Raw genomic sequence first — 22,673 nt, 5'->3', positions numbered from 1 at the left:
CCCAGCATTCTATCCACTGCACCCCTAGTTCTTATATCTCACTGTAAAATGATAGGATAAGAGATTGACTTTAAATTTTTGTAGAATGTAAGCCCTTGAGGGCGGGGAGTCTCATTTTTGTCTTTATATCTCCAAGGCTTAAGGACACAATGCCTGGTGCGTAAAACACTAATAAATGCTTGTGAACTGATTATTCCCCTGACATTTTATGTTCTAAGGCCCCTCCCCACCCACATCCTGAGTTCTAAGGGCCCTCCCAGCTCTGACACCCTGTGTTCTAAGGGCCCTCCCAGCCCTGACACCCTGGGTTCTAAGGGCCCTTCCAGCCCCGACATTTTATGTTCTAAGGGCCTTCCAAGCCCTGATACCCTGTGTTCTGAGGCCCCTCCCAGCCCTGACACCCTCTGTTCTAAGGCCCCTCCCAGCCCTGACACCCTGTGTGCTAAGGGTCCTCCCCACACACACACTTATGTTCTAGTGGCCTTCCCTGTTCTGGTCCTCCGCTCCTCGTTCCCACATCTTCTCCAACACCTCCGGTTTCTACCCTCCTCAGCAGCACTTCTCACAGGTGACCCCAGTCCTCTCTACTCTCCGGGTCATTGTGGAGCATAGCATCTTATTTCCTCACAGCTGGACCTTTGTAATAAATAGCTTCTGAACTTGTCTCTTAGCCTCAGTATCACAGAATTGGAAGGGACTTCAAAGACCATCTGGCCAAAGCTAAAGCCATCCAAAAATCCTCCCGACAATATAATAATAACTCATGCTCATAATAACGTTTTAAGATTTACAGAGTTCTTTCCATATGTTATCTCATTTGCTCTGGGTAAGGCAGGGGCTGCTATGTCCATTTTACAGATGAAGAAACTGAGGCCCAGAGAGTCACTTCAGTGACTGGCCCAGGGTCAAACAGGTGGTACCTGAAGTAGGCTTCAAACTTAGGCATTCCTGATTTAAAACTTCGCCACCCAGCTGCACTATCCAGTCAGGTCGTTATCCTGCCTTTGGTGGAAGACCTCCAGGAAGGGGGGCCCTCACCCCGCCACACACCCCCTCCCCCTCCACACACCACAAAACTCAGCCCCCTATGCCATTCACATGCACACCCACAGACCAATCACCCACACCCATAGACACCCACAGACACACCTCAGTTGTTTACTAAAACCCTCTGAGGCTCTTGGGCCATGCCAGGTGTTTCTTCCTCTCACCATATCCTTCCTGCCTGGGCCCCACCTGTCATCTCTGATGAACTACTTTCTCTGATCTAAAATATTTAGCGGCTTCCACTGCCTTCAAGGTGAAAACCAAATCCCTTAGCCTGGCATTCAAGGCCCTCTTCCATGGGGCCCTATCCTCCCCTCCTTGCATTAAACTAATGGGTCCACTGCCGCTTGAAAACATTGTGTGCTTGCTTGACCACTGCCAGGCTACTGCTAATGCCCGTCCAGAGGCCCCTGCTCCTCCTTGTTGCTGACTCTGAATAGCCATTCTTCAAGACCAAGCTCAGATCATACAGTCCCAGCTTTCTGTGCCATTCCCTAAACTGGTCTAGGAATCCCAGGGAGCCTCCTAATGCCTTGTTCACCCTTGTCTCCCACTCTGCACACCTACTCTTACCTTGTTGATAGCCTGGTGGGTAAACTGTTGGGCCTGTGGTCAGCGGGGAAGAGCCCTGGGGTTGGAGTTGGAGAACCTGAGTGGAAACCTGGGCTCCTTCACTCATTTTAAACAGCTTATATTTTACTAATGGGGGGGGGGAGAATGGGGGGGGGGGTTAACAGTGCGTGTGTGTGTATGTGGGTATGGGTGTGTGGGTGTGTATGTCCTGGACCCCACGGGCAGTCAGTCTGGGCAAGCCTATGGACCCCTCCTCAGACTAGGTTTTTAAATGCACAAAGTGCATTAATGATGATGAAAAGAAACCAAAGCTTAGTGAAAATAAAGATGTATTTTTTTCCCATTCATGTTCACAGACCTCCATAGACCTTGGGGCGGTGTCTGTGGACCCCAGGTTAAGAACCCTTGGACCAAGGGGAACATGAATGTACAGAAATCAGTACTTTCCACTCTATATTTCCAATCTCTCTCTCTCTTTGCGTGTAATTCGACTATACTCTAATATTTTAGTAAGGCAAGCAAGACAGGTACAGAAATGATCCCAAGCAGAATGTAGTCACGGCAAAGGAGAAGCCCAAAGTGCTCTAGGAAAATGTGGGGGCGGCAGGATGCCAGGGGGAGAGCCAGGAAGTCAAGGCCCCGGAGGCGGCTGGAAGACCAGGTTTGAGTTCTGACTTCACGAGCGGGCGAATGGGTCTCTTTTCTCCTGGGAGCCTCATTCGCCCCATCTAAAACGTGAGATGGGGGATGTCGAAATAGACGGGCTCCAAGGTCTCTCCCGGTTCCAACATTCTATGGCAGCTTACAAAATTCTTGGGAAGGTGGCAGGGCAGGTACCATTGTCTCCACTTTAGAATGGGGGAACCAGGGACTGAGGAGAGATTGGGTGACCTGCCTACAGTTAGTCACACAGCCACTCAAATGGGATTGGAAGTCGGGGCTCCTGACCCCAAGCCCAGAGCTCTTTACACCACAAGCCCACATGGACACACAAAAGGCGCCTGTTGGTTAGCTCTCCTGAGTAAAAAGGTTTGCTGTTGGGCAGAGGCAGGTCCCTCTTTCTTGGTCCCCTCAGAGCCCAGTTGGGGAGATGAGACTAGCTGGGCAAAGTGAAACATCCTCACTTTTTCGTGTTTGCAGATTGGGGGAGGGAAAGGCCTAACAGTTCCAAACATCAGGGGTTAACCCTGCCCCAGTCCCTCATGCCCCCAGACATGACAATCCTCCTAGCTCATGCTGTAGGAAGAAGAAGGCATGTATGGTGAGCACATGGGCTGCCTTCTGTTCTGCGGAGACCCTGTGGTATTGGGCTGTAACAAAGCTCACCTTTGTCTGAACCCCAGAGGCTTGCTTACTCCTGCTACCCCCTCTGGCTGCCTAAAGAGGGCTTAATGGAGACTGCACACCATGACCCTCTACTCAAGGCAGGCCACGTTTTCCTCTCCAGCATTCCCTGGGGGAGAGCTTCTCGTGGCTCCTTACGGACAAACTTTGAAGCCTGGTCTTGGAGGTCCTCCACAATTCAACCCCATCCTAATCCTCCAGCCCAATGTCCCCTACTTCCTGAACATAAAGATGTGAAAAAAAACACTGAAACCAGAGTCAGGAAACGTGGGTGTAAGCTCTCACGCCTGCTAGCTGTGTGATCCTGGCTAAGTCGGTTTACTTTGTGGAGGTTCAGGTTCCTTATTTGTCAAACGGGGCTGACAATCCTCACACCACACCCCTCACCAGGTGGTTACAAGGAAGACATTCTGTAAACTTTAAAGCACTAGGGACATATGGGGTGTTTCTTTAATTGTTTTATAATAATTAATTATAACAACTCACATTTACAAAGCATCTATGCAGATTATCTCAAAGATCATCACCACACCTGAGATAGCTAGTACAAGTCTGATTGCCTGCATTTTACAGATGGGGAAACCAAGGCATTCAGAGGGGAAGTGATTTGCCTAGGTTACATAATTAGTATGTGGGAAAGATAGGACCTTAATGGAGATCCCAGCACTCCAAATGTAGCATTCTCTTCTAATCCGGCCTCAGATATTTATCAGCTGTGTGGCCTGGCACATAGTAGGCACTTAATAAATCCTTCCTTGAACTTGGCATGCCACACTTTCACATCCTACCTTTCACTGGGACTGAGCGGGTCCTTTTAGGGCTCATATTCTACAATGGTGATCAGCAGCTGTGGCCCAGGCCCTAGCATGCAATGCTACAGAAGCATATACGATGTCGGTGGACTGTGGCCACTCACCCATCCAGGAACCTGGGATCTCAAGGCTGATCTGTTATCATATGCCCAGTTAGGATGGACGTCCCAGCTCTGACCCTTCTCAGACCCTTATTGTTCCAGAGCCTCCCACCATGCATGAAGGCAGGTCCTACTCTGGGGGGATTGTGGAGTGAATGCCAGTTATGACTGAGCCCCCAGGTAGATGGGGGCCATGGCTCATACCAAGAGCCCTTTCTCTATCTCTGGACTGGGGAGGATAGGGCTCTAACTTCATTCCCCCCTTAGAAGATGGATTTGGAGACTTCCTCACCCCCAAACCTACTTCTGTGTGTGGTATGTGGAAGGGATATTTACTCTGCCCTGCTTCACTGTAAGATCTGCAAGAAACAGCAGTGGCTCAGATATCCATCCATACCCAGTGAGTGTCCAGATGCCAGGCATCTGGCTAGCCAGAACCTGGTTCAGGGTCAGGGACTCCGACACGCAGCCCAACCAGGAGCCAAGCGCATATGTCACAGGAAGGATATCCTCTGGGTGTCATTGGCCACCATGTTGGAATGAGGCGAAGTGCCAAGTGTGAGTCCAGTCAGTGTCCACAGGATCCTGACCCATCTGTCCAACCCCATCTCCTTGCCAGCTCAGCCTCTTCTTTAAGACAGCCCCAACTGCTGCCCTTCATCATCACAGCCTCCCCTCCTGGGGGGGCGTGACTTCCCCCATTCTGCAGCTAGAGAACTCCCACTTCCTCCTCCTTCTGAATCCCTGTGATTCAGAATCACTGCATAATGAGGCAAAGATCCACACCTGCTACCACTGTCAGAGCTCTCCTCACCATCCAGCGTAGCCTTCCCTCTGCCCAGTCATTAACAAACTCTCCTCCATCCTAGACCTCTTCCTCACACTCTTCTACTTTCTCAGGGCATCCTGGCACAGTGCTAAGAGCATTAGATTTTTGAGGACCTGGGTTCAAATCTTGACTTTGCTAATTACTGCCCTGTGACTCTGGACCAATCACTTAAACCCCTCAGTCCTCAGTTTCCTTAACTGTAAAATGGGAGATGGGGTAAGGTTGGACTAGATAATTTCAAAGGTCTCTTTCAGCTCTCATCTTTTTCCTCCTGTGTTCACTGGCCTCACCAATAATAGGTGTTCCTCTTTCTATCATAGGCCTCCTCCAGCCCCCCACCACACTGAACCAAGAGGAGGAGGAGGAGAAGGCACACTCTGATCCTCATTGTCACTCTAGACTTCCTCTCTGCCACCATCATCACGTAACAACCTCCCTCCTTTAAGGCACGCTCCATAGACCACCCATGCCAGGTCCTTGTTTCAGTCATCTGTAGTCCTTCAGGTAACTCTCCCTCCTTCCTTCCTTCAGGAGCTCAGTACCTGGCCCACAGTCTTCCTCTCTAGCCTCACTCTTGCCCTCATACTTGGAGAGTTCCATGGACCTATTAATAGTCACCTGAGCTCTTGCCATCACCCATGCCTGGGCTACATCCACCATCCTGCACTCCCAAAGTCCTCTTCCATCTCTGCCTCACTTTTTAAACCAGGGGTCCATAATCTTTTGTGTATGTGTGTATATATCCTGGCCCCTTCTGGCGGTCTGTAGACCTCTTCTCAGAGTAATGTCTTTATATGTATAGAATATGTAAAATTACAAAGGAAACCAAATATATTGAAATATAGGAATTGAAATATATTAAAGCCAAGTCCACAGACCACAAGTTAAGAATTCCTGAGCTAATGCTATTCTTTGACTTCCGTGTGACCTTCAGTCCCATCATCCCTCCTTATTATGCCAATCTGACACTCATGCTCAGGTTTCACTTTCTTCCTTCCAGTCTGACCAATTCACCCATGCTCTGCTATTCTCTCCAGTCCCCACTTAAACCCTCTTGCTACCTCGTCTCACGGCCTCTTACACGTTGTCAAACCCCAGCCCTGGGTTATCCCCACTATCTGCCTTCTCCGCTGCTACTCGCTCTCTGGTGAATGCCCCTGCAGGAAGTGGCAACTTTTACTGTGGCCAAAAGACAACTGTGCCAACTCTGAACTCTAGAAATTTATCTAATCACAACTGTGGCACGGCTGTTTTTTCTTCTTCCTTGATTTTTCTCTTAAACTTCCCACAGCAATTCTTCCAAAGCTCTTCCCTCTACAACCCCTCAAAACTATCACTTCTCCCATTTCTCTATGAGGAGGACCCACCTCACTTCCACTTTGCTGAGAAGAAGGCCATCCACTGTGAACTCTCTCTTTCCTTTATTCCCCCACCTCCAAACCCCTCCAGTCATCCCCTGTTCTCTCCACCTTTGCTCCAGCCTGTGAGACTCTGGTGGGCTGGCTTTTAGACAGAACAAACAAATACTTGTGACCCCTGATCCCAGTTCTTCTAGTCTCCTGTGGGAGCTCACCTTTCCAAAGTCTTCCTTCTTCTCATCTCCAATCTCTCCTTATCTCTTGGCTCCACATACACACATACCTCAGCCTTCTACATTCTTTCAGAAACACCAAGCCTTCACTTGATCCTCCCATCCTCTCCAGAGCATCCTAGGGCTTTCCCTTTTATAGCCGGATGCCTAGAAGAAGCTGCTTGTGAACTACCTTCCTTACCATCCACTCATTTCTCAATGCCTCCAAGTCTGGCTTCCTACCCCACCGATGGACGGAAACTGCTCCCTCTGGTTTACCAAGGTTCTCTTGATGGCCAAATCCAAGCGCTCTGTTTCAGTCCTCATGCTCCTTGACTGCCGTTAGCCTTGACCACTGTCAAGCACTTTCCCGTCATGTATATTCCCTCCTTTTTTGACTTCTGACTGTACCCTCTTCATTCTCTTACCTCTCCGACTTTTCCTCCTCGCCATATCACCATCCATTTCTACCTCCTAACTGTAAAAGTTCCCCAAGGGTCTGTTCTGGACTATTTTTCCTTCTCTCCCTGTTCTATTCCTTGGCAGTTTCTCTACTCCTTTAAGTTCAACGATTGCCTCTAGGCAGATAACTACCAAATTTATTTATCCAACCCTCAACTCTTTCTTGAACTCTAATGATATATCATCAACTTGCTTGCTAAACGTCTCAATCTGCAGCAGCTGAAATTCAATATGCCTCAAATGGAATTCATTATCTTCCCTTCTGAAACCAATTCTTCTCCAGACTTGCCTATTTCTGCCAAAGGCAGTGACATCTCTCCCTAGCGGCCTAGACTCACAAGCCCGAACATAACCTCCCTCTTCCTCACCCCCATATCCAAACAGTTGCCAGATCTTGCCAATTCTCTCTCCACATCTCTCACATCTGACTCCTCTCCATTTCTATGGCTACTTCCCTTGTTGAGGCCTTCATCACCTCTACTCACTGATCTCCCAGAGAGGTCTCTCCCCTCTCCAGTGCATCCTTTACAAAGACACCAAAATAATCTCTTCCCCTACTTAGGAAGCTTCAGTGTCTTTCTCTTGCTGTTAGGGCAAAATGCAGCTTTCTCAGCTTGGCATTGAAGAGCCTCCAGAGTACGGCTTGACTCTTCCTCTCCAGTCATATTTCATACCACTCTCCTACATGAATTCTTCATTCCAACCAAATAGTCCTGCAACCCATTCCAGAAGTGGGAAATCTGACCTATTCCTTTACCTAATTCCTTTATTCCACCTCCATGTTTTTGCAAGGGCTGTGACCCATGCCTAGAAAGCATTCCTTCCTCATTTCCATGTCTTAGAACCAAAGGAGACCTAGAAACGACTAAGAAGCCGACTTGAAAGGTGTCAGTAAAACTTTTTTTAAAAAAATCAAATGAAATAATGTAAAGTGTTTTAGAGTAGTTATAGAATCCCCTCCAAGGCTCAGTAAAGGTGCTGAAATCTGCTGGTCTTCCCCCGACCTCGGCACCGCAGTTGTGATCGCTTTCTTCCTAGGTTCATAGATTTATAAGGACTATAGAGGTCATTAAGTCTGGGCTCCTCATTTTAGACAGCAAGAAACTGGCAGCCGGGTGATACAGTAGATAAAGCTCTGGGCATGGGGTCGGGAAGACCCAAGTTCAAATCCAACCTCAGATACTATGTGAGCCTTGGGCAAGTTACTCTAACCCTCTCAGTTTCCTCGTCTGTAAAATGGGGATAACAGCACCTCCTCCCAGTGTTGTGTGAGGAGCAAATGAGAAATCTGTAGAGTGCTTAGCAGAGTGTGCCTGCATAGAGTAGGTGCCACGTAGATGTCATCCATCATTAGTAAGAACCTGGGGTCTAGAGCTGCTCAAAGGAGCCAGGATCAGAGCCGAGGTGACTTGGGTTAGCTTCTCCATACACGGTCACACATTAAGATTGTAAGCAACTAGAGGGCAGGAAGTGTTCTGCTTTTGTCTCAGCAACTCTAGAGCACATAGTAGGAGCTTAAATAAATGCTTGATGAAATGAATGGAAGCCCACTTGTTATCTTGGCCTAGGGCCCAGGTGGGCTTCTTTGCTACCAAGCCCGCTTCTTGCTCCACTGTTCTCTAGTTGGTACAATTCAGGTTGGAAGAAAAGAAAAGGGATGTCCTATGGGGCTTTACCCAGACAGCTTTTGTCCCCTAACCCAGCTCAAGCTGTCTGCCCCAAGCCCATTCCTCCAGGATGCCAGGCTCGGCAGGGTTTAAGGAGGGCCCCAGAGAGTATGTTCAGCTTTCTTACCAACTGTCCCTATTGTAGCTCTGTGGTTGAATAGGAATGGTACTGGATGTCGCCTCAGAGAACCAGCTGGGTGACTCCCCTACCCTGTGAAATGGTTCAAAATTCTAGCTCTAAATTCTGTCATCTCCCCTCTTCTCTCCCCACCCCACATTCCCCATTCCATTGTTCTATCCAGAATCTCCTTATCAACAAGCGGAGATGTTTCTGGTCCCTGGGGAGCCAGCAAGAGACCAGAATAAACCAGAGGCTTCCTTCCTGTTCCAGTATGCTGCCTATGTTTCCACCTCAGAAGAATACTGTACAACGGGAGGCACAGCTCATGCACTGAGCTCCGGCAGCCAAGGAAGCACCAGAGAATCAGGGAGCATGAACCAGGGCCGCCCTTCTCCGCCAACACCCACACAGGCCAGCCAAGTTTCAGGGAAGGTCAGGACTGGGAGTAGCTTTGTACAGTATCTGAGCAGCAATGTAGCTGGCCCCCAGCCTGGGCTCTCTTGTGCCCAACTCTGACTCTCATGAACCTGACCCCAGACTGGATCTCAAACAGTGTGACCCATCTCACCAATGACCTTGGGGGACCAAGGGAGAGAGGAGGGAGGTTCATTGTCATCCATTGCCACTGCTAGACACTCAGCTCCGAGCCTGTACCCCACTTAGGGTAGGGGTCACCTCCTCCTACTGGTATCCACCAAAGGACAAAGGATGTGAATTTCAATCTTGGATCCCCACTGGTGACCAGACACTCTCATTGCATTGAACTCCACATCTCTGTTTCCTTCTTAACTTGCACTTTGGGCTACGCTCCTACCTGGGCCAACCGGGCCTCTGGACTTTCCCCTAGGACTACGAACACATGGCCAATGTCCCTTCATTTGGTTTGATCCAAGCTTTGACTACAAAACTCAAGGTAAACTACATGTACCTTCTCCAATGTCATGGAACTAGCTGCAATCTCTGTATTGACCACTAGCCTGACACTGTCCCAACTGAGGAACCTGACTGGTCCTGGCACCTGGTGGTCCCAGGTTACTGTGCCAAGAACTTTTCTCATGAAAACTCTTCAAGAAAAACAGAGCCTGAACCTATCCTTGGGCACCAACTTTCAGCTGAGTCAGGAGCCCTTTCTGTAGAGGCAGACCTCATTTTATTGTGCTTCACAGATACTGCTTTTTTTTTTAATTAAGGTTTGTGGGCATCCTGTGTCGAGCAAACTTATCAGGACCATTTTTCCAACAACACTGTACTCACATCATATTTCTGTGTCACATTTTGGTAATTCTCACAATATTTCAAACTTTTGCTTATTATTCGATCTGTTAGGGTGACCTGTCATCGTGGATCTTTAATATGACTGTTGTCATTGTTTTGGGAGGCCAGGAACCCTACCCATAGAAGACAGAGAACAAAACTGAGAAATGCGTGTGTTCTGACTGCTCTCTAAGACACAACAATATTGAAATTAGGCTAATTAATAGCCCTACAATGGTCTTTAAGTGTTCGAGTGAGAGGAAGAATAAATCGATGAGGCAAATTTCACTGGTGCCTTATTTTAAGAAATTGCCACGGCCACCCCAGCCTTCAGCAGCCACTACCCTGATCGCTCCGCAGCCACCAGCATGGAGGCAAGACCCTCCACCGGCAAAAAGACTACAGCTCGCTGAAGGCTCAGATGATGGTTAGCATTTTTTATCAATAAAGTATTTTTAATTCAGATATGTACATCGTCTTTTTAGACATAATACTATTACATACTGAATAGACTATAGTACAGTATAAACATAACTTTTATATGTACTAGGAAACCAAAAAATTTGTGTGACTCTCTCTATTACAATATTCATTTATAGCCATGGTCTGGAACCAAATCCACAATATCTCCAAGGTATGCCTGTGTTGGGAAGTGCCCTGCTCTGAACCTCAGCATTCCCAGCATTCAGTACAAGGGCAGCTTTCATCAGGGGTAGAGAGCCTCCCTCTTTCTTTCTTTTTTTCCTTTTTCCTCTCTCCTTCCCTCTCTCTCTTCCTTCCCTCTCTCCCTTTCTTCCTTCCTCCCTTCCTTCCTTCCTTCCTTCCTTCCTTCCTTCCTTCCTTCCTTCCTTCCTTCCTTCCTTCCTTTCTCAATGCCTACTTACTGTGTGTGCACCTGGCCCCTTGGATTTATGTGGCTATGTTGTGAGGGAGACCTCACAGAAAGAATCAGACAGACTCCCTGGCCCCAAGAAGCTCCCCCTCTTAGAACACAGACCATCAGCACTAGAAGGATTTCTAATGCTACAACTTCCATTCGTCAAGGATTGGAGACTGGAGATTCCAGACTCCTTGTGCTCATTATGCCACTCTCCATTACTCTTTGGGTAACCAACAACTTGGATTCCTTGGCAAAGAAACTCACTTGGATTCCAAAAACATCCACTTCACACATATCTGGTGAGGGAGATGAGGCTAAAAAAAAAGTTCTGGGGGTTTTAGGGGAAAGCAGGCTCAATATGCTGGTTGATATGCGAGCCAAAAAACTCAATGTGATTGTGGACAGCATTAAGAGAGGCATGGCTGGGACTGGGGAAGATGTCCCCAGTCAGACCACATCTGGAGGCTTGTGTTCAGTTTTAGGTGACTTATCTTAAGGAGAAAACCCAACAACAAACCTTTATTAAGTGGAAGAGTATCCAAGAAGGTGACCAGGATGGTGAAGGGAAGAATAGAGGGCAGGGGAGGTGTGGCACAATGAATAGGGTAGTGGGCTTTTGTTAGCATCAAGACCTGGGCTGAAATCTAGCCTCTGACACTGACTAGCTGTGTGACAATAAATAGATTACTTAGACCCGAACCTCAGTTTCCTCATGGGGATGACAAATCCTGTAGTATCTACCTTACATGATGGTTGTGAGTCCCAAATGAAAAAAATGTATGTGAATTGCTTTGCAAATCACTATGTAAGCAGCAGTTATTGATTATCATTATTAATTATTGTCATTATAATGGGAAGGCAGGGTCACAGATTCTGAATCATCACAGAACTGACTGCTTCAAGGATCCACAATTTCCCTTGGTCATAGCCCCTTCTCAATAATGCTCCTGAGAGTGTATTTGTTCAGTCGTGTCTGACTCTTCCTGACCCCATTTGGGGCTTTCTTGGCAGAGACACTAGAGTGGTTTGCCTTCTCCAGCTCCTTTTGAGATGATGAGAAAACTGAGGCAAACAGGGTTAAGTGACTTGCCCAGGGTCACATGGCTAGTAAATGTCTAAGGTCGGATTTGAACTCAGGAAGACGAGTCTTCCTGATTCCAGGCCCACTGAGCCACCTAGCTGCCTGCTTCATGCCAGCGACTAAGGTTATGATATCTGTCACCTTGGACCCAGTCTGGGGGTGAGTCTGGGTGCACTTAGCCGGCATCCTCCTCAAATGGCAGTTCACAGACCATCGCCGGGCAGTACCACACGCCTCTCCAGGATGGCGGGACTTGCCAGGACCTGGGCTTATCTGCCACGGCTTTCAAGAGCTCAGAGTCACCCTCGTGCCAGGGTGAGACTTGGGATAGGACTCGGATAATAATAATAACTTTAGTGCTTTCCTCACAAGCTCAAGTAAGGGAGATGGCTGCAAGCATGATCATTCCCATTTTGCAGACGAGGAAACTGAGGCTCACAGAAATGAGAACACATTCATGAGAGCTCCCCAGCTAGTTGTGTCAGAAGTTGGGACTGGATCTTGAGATTCCCGACTCCGATCGGGTCCAGCGCCATTTCTGTTATTTTTGTCTTATTCAATTGCCTCATTTTGTGGATGGGGAAACCAAAGCCCAGAGAGGGAGGTGACCTGACCAAGTTCATGCCACAAATCAACTGCAGAGCCAGGACTACTACACAGGCATCCACCCCCCGGGCCAAAGAAGGGACGCTCTGTTCCGCCCCCAGAGGGGCAGGCAGGCTGCTCCCCCATTTAATGAATATTTCACGCTGGAATCCAAAGACCTTAAATAATTAATGAGTTGGTGCAGCAGGATGGGGGAGGCCTGGAGAGAGGGCACCCGCTAGGCCAGCCTCTGACCGCCACCAATCAAATTCCCGCTGCTGCCCCCCCCTCCCAAATACTCTGGCCCCAAGCAATGAAGGCCACCTCCTGCAACTCAGCCTAGTCTCCCCGTCTTTTGTCTTTCCCCACAATCAGGTAAGGTGTGGCAAGGAGAGCTCCTATTGAGGCCAACTGAGGTAAAGGCCAGCACACCAGGAATGGGCCTGTCCCTCACTTGGAGGGGCCCAAGGTAGTCCTGACGTGTTGGGGTGACTCTACCCCTCCTAGCCTCATTCTACAAGTCCAGGATTTGGTCTTCTCCCTTGCCTCCCGGCCCGGCTGCCTGGTCTAAGGCCTGGAGTCAAACTGTCCTAAACTACCATACCCTTCTCTGGATCTGTGCAGGCCACATTTCCACGCCCTCACCTCTGCCCAATGAAACATTTCTCGTCCTTCGGGGCCCAGCCCTGGTCCCCCCTCCTCCATGAAGACTTCCTAGGTCCTCACAGAAGAAAGTGATTTCTTCCTCCTTAAATTCTCACTGGGCAAAATTCACTTGCCCCACTTATAGACCACTCGAAGTCAGGGATTATTTCGTGGCATTTTTGTATAACCCCCCGCCAGTGCTAAGCATGGTAGGCGCTCTATCTACATTTGCAGAACCCGATCGTGTTGGTTCAGGGTCAGACGCCCCTTCCCAATAACAGAGCAGAACTTAGGCAACCACAGAGTGGCAGAGCTTGAAGACCTAGCGTGAATCAAGACCTCCAGGGTTCAAATCCTATCTCAGATACTCCCTGGCTGTGGGGTGCTGGGCAGCTGGCTTGACTGCTCTGAGTCTCTTTCTCATCTGCAAAACAGGGATAACAACAGCACCACTCATTTCCTCAGAAAGCTAAGACCATATGTTGCAGAGCAGATGCCAAACTGCATTGGTGGAGAGAATTTCTTCACTAGGAGTTCTGTTTTTAACCAATGAAATCACAGATCTAGTAAAAAAAAAAAAGGTACCTAACTCACAGAATTGATCTAAGGATCTAAGGATGTATGTAAGCACTATAGAAATGAAAACTTTTATTATTAAGGATCCCAAGTCATTTTACAGATTGGGAAACTGAGGCTTGCAGAGGAAATGATCCATCCAAAGTCACAGAGCAAATAGAGGTAGGACTGAAGGGAGGGTGTATCTCACTAGGAGGAGGTGGATCACCAGGGGTGGGGTCTCTTTAAAAGGCATTCCCCCCTCCAACTCCCAAGCTCATCAGAGGTATAGGGAAAGCTGAAGGGGATCTCTGCCTCTTCTTCCTCCCACTCCTGGGGACCGGTTCTGACCAATGCAAAGAATTCTAGGGTTGTGTTAGAGCTGATAGTTAAATTTTTAGTGCGAGCATTTATTTACTCCTCAGAAATCGGAGTTTGTTTTATTGTTTTGTTGATTGTCTAGACTTAAGAAAACGATGGAGAAAATGTTAATAATGCAGGTTAAACTCTTAAGGAACACATTTTCCCTCCCAGAGAACTGCTTGTTAAACATTTTACTAGCACACCCCTGCCAGACTCTGCTCTGCTCTTGTGACTCACACATGTCCTATTTCTCCACCAGCACCCCACTATGGAATAGAGGAGGGGGCTGGACTTGGTGTTGGAACACCTGGGTTCAAATCCTGACCTATGGACTTACCAGCTCCAAGGCCTCAGGCAAGTCATTCTTCCTCCTTACCCCCCCCCCCCCCAGGTCCCAGGTCCCTCCTTTGAGCCTATGGATTGGCTTGTTTTAGGTCAAAGAAACTAGTTTAAGGACTCTCAATGAAGAGCAGGACCTAACTGCAGATAGAGTCAGCTAGATGGCACCATGGATAGAGCTCTGGGCCTGGAGTCAGGAAGACTGAGTCCAAATCTGGCCTCAGACACAGGGTCTGAGCTCTATGACTGACCCTGGGCAAGTCACTTAATCCTGTTTGCCTCAGTTTCCTCATCTGTCAAATGAGCTGGAGAAGGAAATGGCAAGCCACTCCAGCGTCTCTGCTAAGGAAATCCCAAAAGGGGTCACAATAAGTCAGACACAACTTAAAACAACTGAACAACCAAAATTTGTAAGGCACTTAGCATAGTGCTTGATACATAGTAGGTGCTTAATAAATGCCTGGTCTTTTTCAATTCAGGCACTTATTAAGCATTCAGAGGAGGAAGAGAACACCCATTCTAGGGTCAGGAATGGAGCAGGGGCATCAGTTGCTCCCCTTCCCTTCTACCACAGAAGGACCCCTAGCATGCAGATCTCTCATAGAACATAGGAAAATCTCTTTTCATCTGAAATGTATTTGTTTCCAGGGAGACTCCCTGCAGTCATTTCTATACATCTTCCCTTATTACCAAACTATTTCTACCCAATGGGGAAAGTAAATGAAAACCTACCGGGACAGGGGAGTAAGAGCCCTTTAAGAAGAAGACTGGAGAAGTATTGGGACCAAGCATGTCTCCCACAAAAGTCCTAGGGGCCAGAGTACGCAGGGAAGGCATTCTCTGGGAGAGGCAGGCCTAGGAGTAAGGAAGCCTAGTTCTAAGCCTGGCTCTGGCATTGGTTTAATGGGTGACTTTGGAAAAGTTACTCCCCCTTTCTGTGCCTTGATTTACCCATCTGTAAAATGGTGTAGAACAGAGACCACCAGAGCTGGAAAGGCCTTTACAGACCATCTAATGGCCAGGAATCCTTAACTTGTGGACCTGTGAATTTATTTTAAAAAGGATATTTTGGTAACAATTTCAATAGACTTCATTTCCTTTGTAATCCAATATTTTATGCATTTAAAAACATGATTTCGAGAAGAGGTCCAGAGTCTTCACCAGACTGATGGCCAAATGGTATCTTAGGCCACTAGAAGAAGGTTAAGAAGTCCTGGGGCTAATCCAAACTCCTCATTTTACAGATAAGGAAACAGAGGCCCAGAGAGGAGAAGCAACTTTCCTGGGATTTCCACCATAAGCTGGAACACAGCCAGGAACATCTGGGGGGCTCTGACTCCCAGCCCAGGATCCCTTCTGCTCCACTGCCTCTCCCACCCCACATGCCCCAAGCCTCTTCCACACTCACCCCAAGCCAGTCAACACTCATCTGAGGAATGTTCCAGGCCCCTGGCCCTGAGGGGACAGCAAGTGTGGGGCACTCCCCAGGAGAGAGGGGCTCTAGTTGGGGGGCAATCGGGAAACAGCCCCAATGTTTGGATGACTCCCGGCGTTCTGTCCAGGCAACAGGTATTTGTTCTTTGTCGTTGCCATAGGCACCGCGGCCAGGGGCCCGGTTACACCTTTGCCAGCCCCTCCTCCAACATCTCCCAGCTGCTCCCCAACGTGTCAGGGCATTTCTTGTTTATTCATTGGCTACCTGGGAGCTGAGAGTCAGCAGGGTCTCCCTTTTCATTTTTTTTAAAGCTCCAGGGATGACAGCACCTTGGCCAGCAGGATAGGGGGCAGTTTGCCTCCGGGGCCATGGCTCCACAGATCCTGTTTCAACTGGCCCCCCTGGATCTAAGGAATGTGCTTCTCAAGGCCCAGTGGTCAGCAGGGCTGAATGAGGAGAGCCTGGGATGGGAGCCAGGACACCTGGGTTCTAACTCCAAGCCTGCCACTCGCTCTGTGTGGGCAAGTCTCCTCTTTGGGATTCAGTTTCCCCATCTGTCAAATGGGGATATGACTTCTCCAGGATACTGTGAGTCTCTAAGGAGAGACTGTACCCTAGAGACAGTGTGAAGGGAGGGAGGGATGCAGAGCATGGGCTTTGGGCTTCTGCCAGGAAAAATATTTGAAAGGATGTCCCAGCCCTCTCAGCTACCCTGCCAAGGAAAAGGGGTGCTTTCTTTTTTTGTGCCTCTTTTCCCTCCCCCTGAAAATCAGGGCTGTTTGGGTGGTGATGCCAACTACAACCTGAATGGCCAAGGGACAAACCTAGCTCTCCCTACTCCATTTATAAGCCTGGTCTGGGGAGAACATAGAGGGGGGGGGTGGGGGGGAGGGGACAGAAGGAGAAGGGTGTTCCTTCTCATAATTCATCCAGCACCATCTGTCAGGGCTAAAGGCCCAGAGCACTGGCCTAGTCCCCATCCGCTCAGTGTGGCTTTGGGCAGGTCATTTCATCTTTATGGGACTCAGTTTCCCCATCTGTAAAATGAGGGGACTAAAAGTCATTTAGCTTTAAGGGCCGAGTTCTGACATTCTGTGTTGTAAAGTACTTCCCAGCTCTGATATTCTGTGTTCTTCCCAGCTCTGACACTGTGTCCTAAGGGCCCTCCCAGCTCTGACATTCTGTGTTCTAAGGGCCCTCCCAGCTCTGACATTCTTTGTTCTAAGGGCACTCCCAGCTCTAACATTCTGTACTCTAAGACTCTTCCCAGCTCTGATACTGTGTTCTAAGGGCCCTCCCAGCTCTGACATTCTGTGTTCTAAGGCCCCTCCTAGCTCTGACACTGTGTCCTAAGGGCCCTCCCAGCTCTTTTATTTTGTATTCTAAGGCTCCTCTAAGCTCTGACATTCTCTGTCCCAAGGGCCCTCCCAGCTCTGACACTGTGTTCTAAGGGCCCTCCCAGCTCTGACATTCTGTGTTCTAAGGGCCCTCCCAGCTCTGACATTCTTTGTTCTAAGGGCACTCCCAGCTCTAACATTCTGTACTCTAAGACTCTTCCCAGCTCTGACACTGTGTTCTAAGGCCCCTCCTAGCTCTGACACTGTGTCCTAAGGGCCCTCCCAGCTCTTTTATTTTGTATTCTAAGGCTCCTCTAAGCTCTGACATGCTCTGTCCCAAGGGCCCTCCCAGCTCTGATATTCTCTGTTCTAAGGGTCTTTTCAGATCCAACTTTCTATGATTCTATAGCTGAAAGGAATCAGATAAAGAAACTCAGGGCTTGTGGGGAGGGGGAAAAGAAAAAAAGCAGAAAGGAAGGAACATTTCCAAAGTCATTGTTCAATCTTCCAGGTTCCTTCAGAGAGGGGAATTCCCTGGAGCACAGGATTCATTGACTTGGCTATATTAGGGAGTGTGAGTGTGTTACGCATTAAACACATGCCTCAGTCACTGGCTGTTTCCTGAGCTCCCATCTGGGCCCTACTAAGCCACAACTACACCCATCCTGGGGCCCCAAAGGAGTGTCAGGTAAAGACACCTACTCAGGCTCAGCCACAGCAAGCAACAACTTGAAAGTTCGTCAGATTCACACCTGGCCCTTGATGACAAGAAGGCGGAGCCGAGTCAGGAAGTGAGTCAGACCACAGGCAGCAGCTCAATGGCTATCCTCAGCTCAGTCACTAACCCTCACTGGGGTTAGGAAGGCAGAACGCTAAGGGTGAAGTGGGGTGGGGTGGGCCTGGGCTGATGGGGGACAGGAGGAAACTGTCCTACAGGACAAGCGAGAGGACACTTGAGTCAAAGCTGTTGGCATCACGTCATTTCATCCCAGCCACTTAGAAGAAACTTCAAAGCACCCTAATGGCCCTAATTATTATGGCTAGGCTCTGGGCCCATTTAATATCTGAGAAGTCAAGGCAGGAACTGAGACCTGCCCAAGGGCAGTTGGAGAGGAAGGCCTGGGAGAGGCTTCACCTTAGGAAGGCATCTTGACCTTGCTCAGGCTGGGTTATCAGCAGCAGCAGCTTCCTCCACCCCAGAACTTCCCCAGAACTCTGAATTCTGCCCTCCGCCTCCCTAGTCTTTGCTCACTTTCCCTCCTCTAGCTGGGCAATAAAGTGGATAGGGCCCTGGGTCCTGGAGTCAGGAAGATCTGAGTTCAAATCCTACCCCACACACTACTAGCCATGTGACTGTGGGTAAATTCCTTGCCTTGGTTTCCCCAACTGTAAAATGAATAACAGCACCTACTTCTCAGGGTTGTTGTGAGGATCAGAGGAAATAATGTTTGTAAAGCATCCAGCACAGAACCAGGTACCTAGTAGGTGATTTATAAATGCTTATTTTCCCTCCCCTATCTTCTAAGTCCTCTTCTCTCTGCCTCTTCAAATCCTGTCTGTCCATTCTCAAGTTCCACCCCATCTCGATCCTCCAGGGAAGCCTTGTACAGGAGCCTTCTAGACCTTGCTAGAGTCTCCACCTCTCGGCAGCCTTGGTTTTCCCATTTGTTCCCATTGCCATTAAGTTGGTCCAGTCCCTACCCCCATCTCCACATAGCCTGCTATCTGTTCAGTCATTTTTCAGTCATGTCTGACTCTTTGTGACCCCATTTGGGGTTTTCTTGGCAAAGAGACTAGAGTGGTTTACATATGAGGAAACTGAGGCAAACAAGGTTAAGTGACTTGCCCAGGGCCACACAACTAGTAAGTATCTAAGGCTGGATTTGAATTCAGTTCTTCCTGACTCCAGGCCCAGCACTCAATCCACTTTATCACCTAGTTGCCTTACACTACTACACTAGCCTGCTAGTGGGTGGTCTTGTCTCTACCCTCTCTTCCTTGAAATCCAACCTTCAAGGCTCTGCCAGACTAAATTTTCTTTCACACTTTTTTTCCTGGTCCGTTTCTGCTCAAAGATCTTCAGTGTCTCAAATAATCAAGTGAAGCTGATCTCCTTTGCCTGGCATTCACCACCTTCTGTAATCTGGCACCCCACCTCCCCCCCTTTTCCAATTTTCTCTCATATTATTCCCTTTCATGAACCCACTCCCTACTTTACTCACCATCTCCAGAACACCCTTTGCTACCTCCAAACCTGGAATGCCCTCCCTCCTCAGCTTCCCCAGTGGAAGGCCTGCTCATACTTAAAAGTTTCTTTATAAGTTACAAAATAACAAAACCACTTCCTCCAGGAAACCTCCCCAGTTTTCCATATTGGAATAACCTAACCCCCAACCCATCAAGAGCTCACATAGCACATTGGTTCAGCAATTCTGTTGCATTTATTATGTAAGATAGTGTATTATGAGAGGCAATGATTGTGCCCTAGTGAACTTGGGTTTGTCCTCTGACTCCTTGTTACACATACCAAGCATGGTGATCAAAGGTAACATCTTAACCTCTTAGTGCCCCAGGCAACCCATTCTCTAAGACTCTAAGTTACATACTGGCTGTCCATATGCATCAGATGGAGGGACTTTTCCTTGTCTGTAAAAAGGAAAGCATGGGACTAAGTGGTTTTGAGGTCTCCTCCAGTTTTAATTTTTTGATTTGGTGATTTTTTTTTGGCCCCCAAGGTCACTTAGCACGAGGGTACCAGGCTGGTCGGCAGCAAATCAGAGGGAAGAGGTTGTCTCTTTTGGGCCAGCCCAAAAGTCGGCCCCACGGAGTGTCTGGGGTGGAGGGTGGAGGAGGGCAGAGCTAGTGAGATAATTGGGACAGTGTGGGAGCTTGTCTAGAGCCCAGGGGGGTCAGGACCAGACCTTGGCGGGGCGGGGTGTATCGGCCCCAGAGGAGGATTCTCTCTACCTGGAGAGGGGCTGGCGTCTTGCCCCGTCCCCATCCCCCAGCTCCAATCCCCGACCCTCCTGATTTGGAGTAAAAGACCCAGGAGTCCGAGGAACCGTCGGAGCCAGAGGAGTAAGCGCTGGCTGTGCTGCAAATCAAGGAGGGGAGGACATGTCAAAGCCCAGAACCCCCTCTCCCTTCCAAGCCAAGCGACCACGGGACAGAGAGAGAAGGGGGCTGGGGAGGAAGCCAGAGACAGAGATAAGAGACAGGGAGACTTGCACTGAAACCCACGCAGCTAGAGAGGGACACAAAAAGCGATAGAGAAGGGAAGGGAAGGGGAGTGGGCGGGATGGAGAAAGAGACCCAGAGGGGAGACTGAGGGAGGCGGGGAGGCAGACGAAAGAGACGGAGACTGAGGAGCGAGGAAAAGAAAGAAGGGAAGCCGAGGACTGGGGCGGTCAGCAGCCTAGGTTGCCCAGTCCGTGTCCTCCTGGGCTGCCCAGCTGTCTCTCCTGCTCCCACCCTGACCGTGGGCGCCGGGTGCCCAGGGGTCCCCGCTGCTGCCACCTCCTCCAGCGCTGGGGGAGTAGAGGAGCTCACCTGCCAGCAGGCCCGCCTCCACGGAGCTCCCCGGACCCTCTGAGAGCCGCTGCCGCCTCCGAGACTCGCCTGGAGCGAGGGGGACACTCGCTGCCCAGAAGCCCCAGGTCCGCGCGCCCACGCGGGGAGCTGGGGATGGGGATGGGATGGCAGGGGAGCGCACCCGGCAGCGGGACACTTGGCCCGGCCCGTGCCTCTAGCATGTACAGCGGCTACCGGACGCCTGCAGCCCGGCCCGGGGCCCCATGCACTGCCCGGATCCCGGAGGCCGAGGCCAAGGGGGCAAAGGGAAGGAAGGGGAGAGGAGGAGGGGAGGGGAGAGCGGAGGAGGGAGGCAAACTCAAGCCAAAGTTTGCCAGTCCAGAAGGGGCGGGGCGAGAGCGCGGGGCCAGCCAACTGCCGGCCGAGCTTCCTACGAAGCGACCAATGGAAGGCGAGCTGGACGCGGGCTGGGGAGGGGTGGGAGGGGGTGTGTGTGAGTGTGTGATTGAGTGTGTCGGTGTGTTTATGTGCACGTCTGTGTGTGGCTGGGAGGGACTGATCTTAGCCCTGTCAGCCCCCGCCCCGGGTTCCGATCCCGGATCCCGGATCCCCAAGGTCCGAAAGGCCGGAGGGGAAGCAGGAAATGGGTAGGAACGATGGATGGAAGTTGTAGAGACTCGGCAGATTTCTGCTCAACAGAAGGAAATATTTCCTAACAATCAGAGCTGTGAGAACCCGGAGGGGTCTTGCCTCCACAGGTAGTGCGTTCCCCATCATTTGAAGTGGATGCTGGATCACCAATTTTGCGAAATGCTATAGAAGGAATTCCTGCTTAGCGACAGGTTGGACTAGATGCCCTCTGAGGTCATATTAATGATAGGATTTAGAGCTGGAAGCGCCCTTAGAGATCACCTTGTCTAGCCAACCCCTCATTTTCTAAATGAGGAAACTGAGGTTCCGGAATCACTTGCAGAGGGTCACGGGGCAGTGAGTGCCAGAGCCAGGATTTGGATGCAAATCCTCACTCTGAATCCAAGGGTATTTCCACTCCTATCCTTCCAAGTCCCCTAGGTCCAAAACTTCTGTATCATCCCAGACTTTTCACACTCCTTCCTTCCTTATATTCATTCAGCAGCCGACTTTTGTTGTTTCTACTGCTATAACATCTCTCAGGCCCCTAGGCAAGTAACTTAATCTTGTTTGCCTCAATTTCCTAGTCTGTCAGATGACCTGGAGAAAGAAATAGAAAACTACTCCAGGATCTTTGCCATGAAAACCCCAAATGGGGTCATGAATGAAAACAACTGAAATGAATGAATGAGCATCTCTCATATCTCTCATCCTCCTTTTCCATCCCACCCCTCTAGCTCAGGTCTCACTTAGCAACCATTACAATGGCCTCTTGAATGGACTTCCTGTTTCAAGTTGTCTCCCCTCTCCACTCCAATCCATCACTTACACAGTTGCCCAAGTAATTTTCCTAAAGTGTGGATCTGACCATGTGGCTCCCAACTACCTCTAGGATCATAGATCTAGATGGAAGGGAACTCAGAGGCCATCTAGCCCAACCCTCTGATTTCGCAGATGAGAAACTGCCACAGCCTCTTCGCTTTGGCATTTGAAGCCCTTTACAGCCTGTCTCCAACAATACTTCCATTTGAGGTCCCCATGATTGGGTCAGACTGGCCTTCTTGTACCCGATGCCCCATCTCTCATCTCTGTGTCTTTGCATTGGCTGTCTGCCCATGTCTAGAAGGCACTCCCTCTTCATCTCTGCCTCTAAGAATCCCACATCTTCATGACCCAGCTAAGGCTCTTTCTTCTATGTGAAGCCTTTCCTATCTGCAGGTGCCCTCCCCATCCCTATCACCTTGTCTGGATTATGTTTACCCCTCTCTAGGCATACATTCACTCCCCTGATAGAATGAAAGTTTCTTGGGAGTGGGGACAGTTTCATTTTTGAACTTGTATCCTATCTAGCACAGTGCTTGGCACATAATAGATGCTTAATAAATGGATTGATCAATTGTACTGGATTTGGTGAACCTGGAAAATAGTCTGCTGCTGAAAACACTGGTGGGCACCAACTTTTAAACCTAGAAAATAACTTAGCTGGCATGGGTAGGCTTTGAAGGCGGAGGC

General features: G+C 49.4%; 1 protein-coding gene across 1 annotated transcript in view; it reads right to left on the bottom strand.

Moving 5' to 3' along the window:
* Positions 1 to 20,830, bottom strand: part of TNFAIP8L1 (TNF alpha induced protein 8 like 1) — a 28,986-nt gene extending 8,156 nt beyond the window's left edge. The window contains 2 exon segments of the mRNA XM_036742276.1: positions 20,550 to 20,694; positions 20,696 to 20,830. Coding sequence (XP_036598171.1) covers positions 20,550 to 20,694; positions 20,696 to 20,752 — 202 coding nt within the window. The 5' untranslated portion in view covers positions 20,753 to 20,830.
* Positions 20,831 to 22,673: the final 1,843 nt, after the last annotated feature.

The sequence above is a fragment of the Trichosurus vulpecula genome, chromosome 1 (assembly GCF_011100635.1).
Source record: "Trichosurus vulpecula isolate mTriVul1 chromosome 1, mTriVul1.pri, whole genome shotgun sequence".
Taxonomy (NCBI): Eukaryota; Metazoa; Chordata; class Mammalia; order Diprotodontia; family Phalangeridae; genus Trichosurus; species Trichosurus vulpecula.
This window is presented reverse-complemented; position numbering and strand designations above follow the sequence as displayed.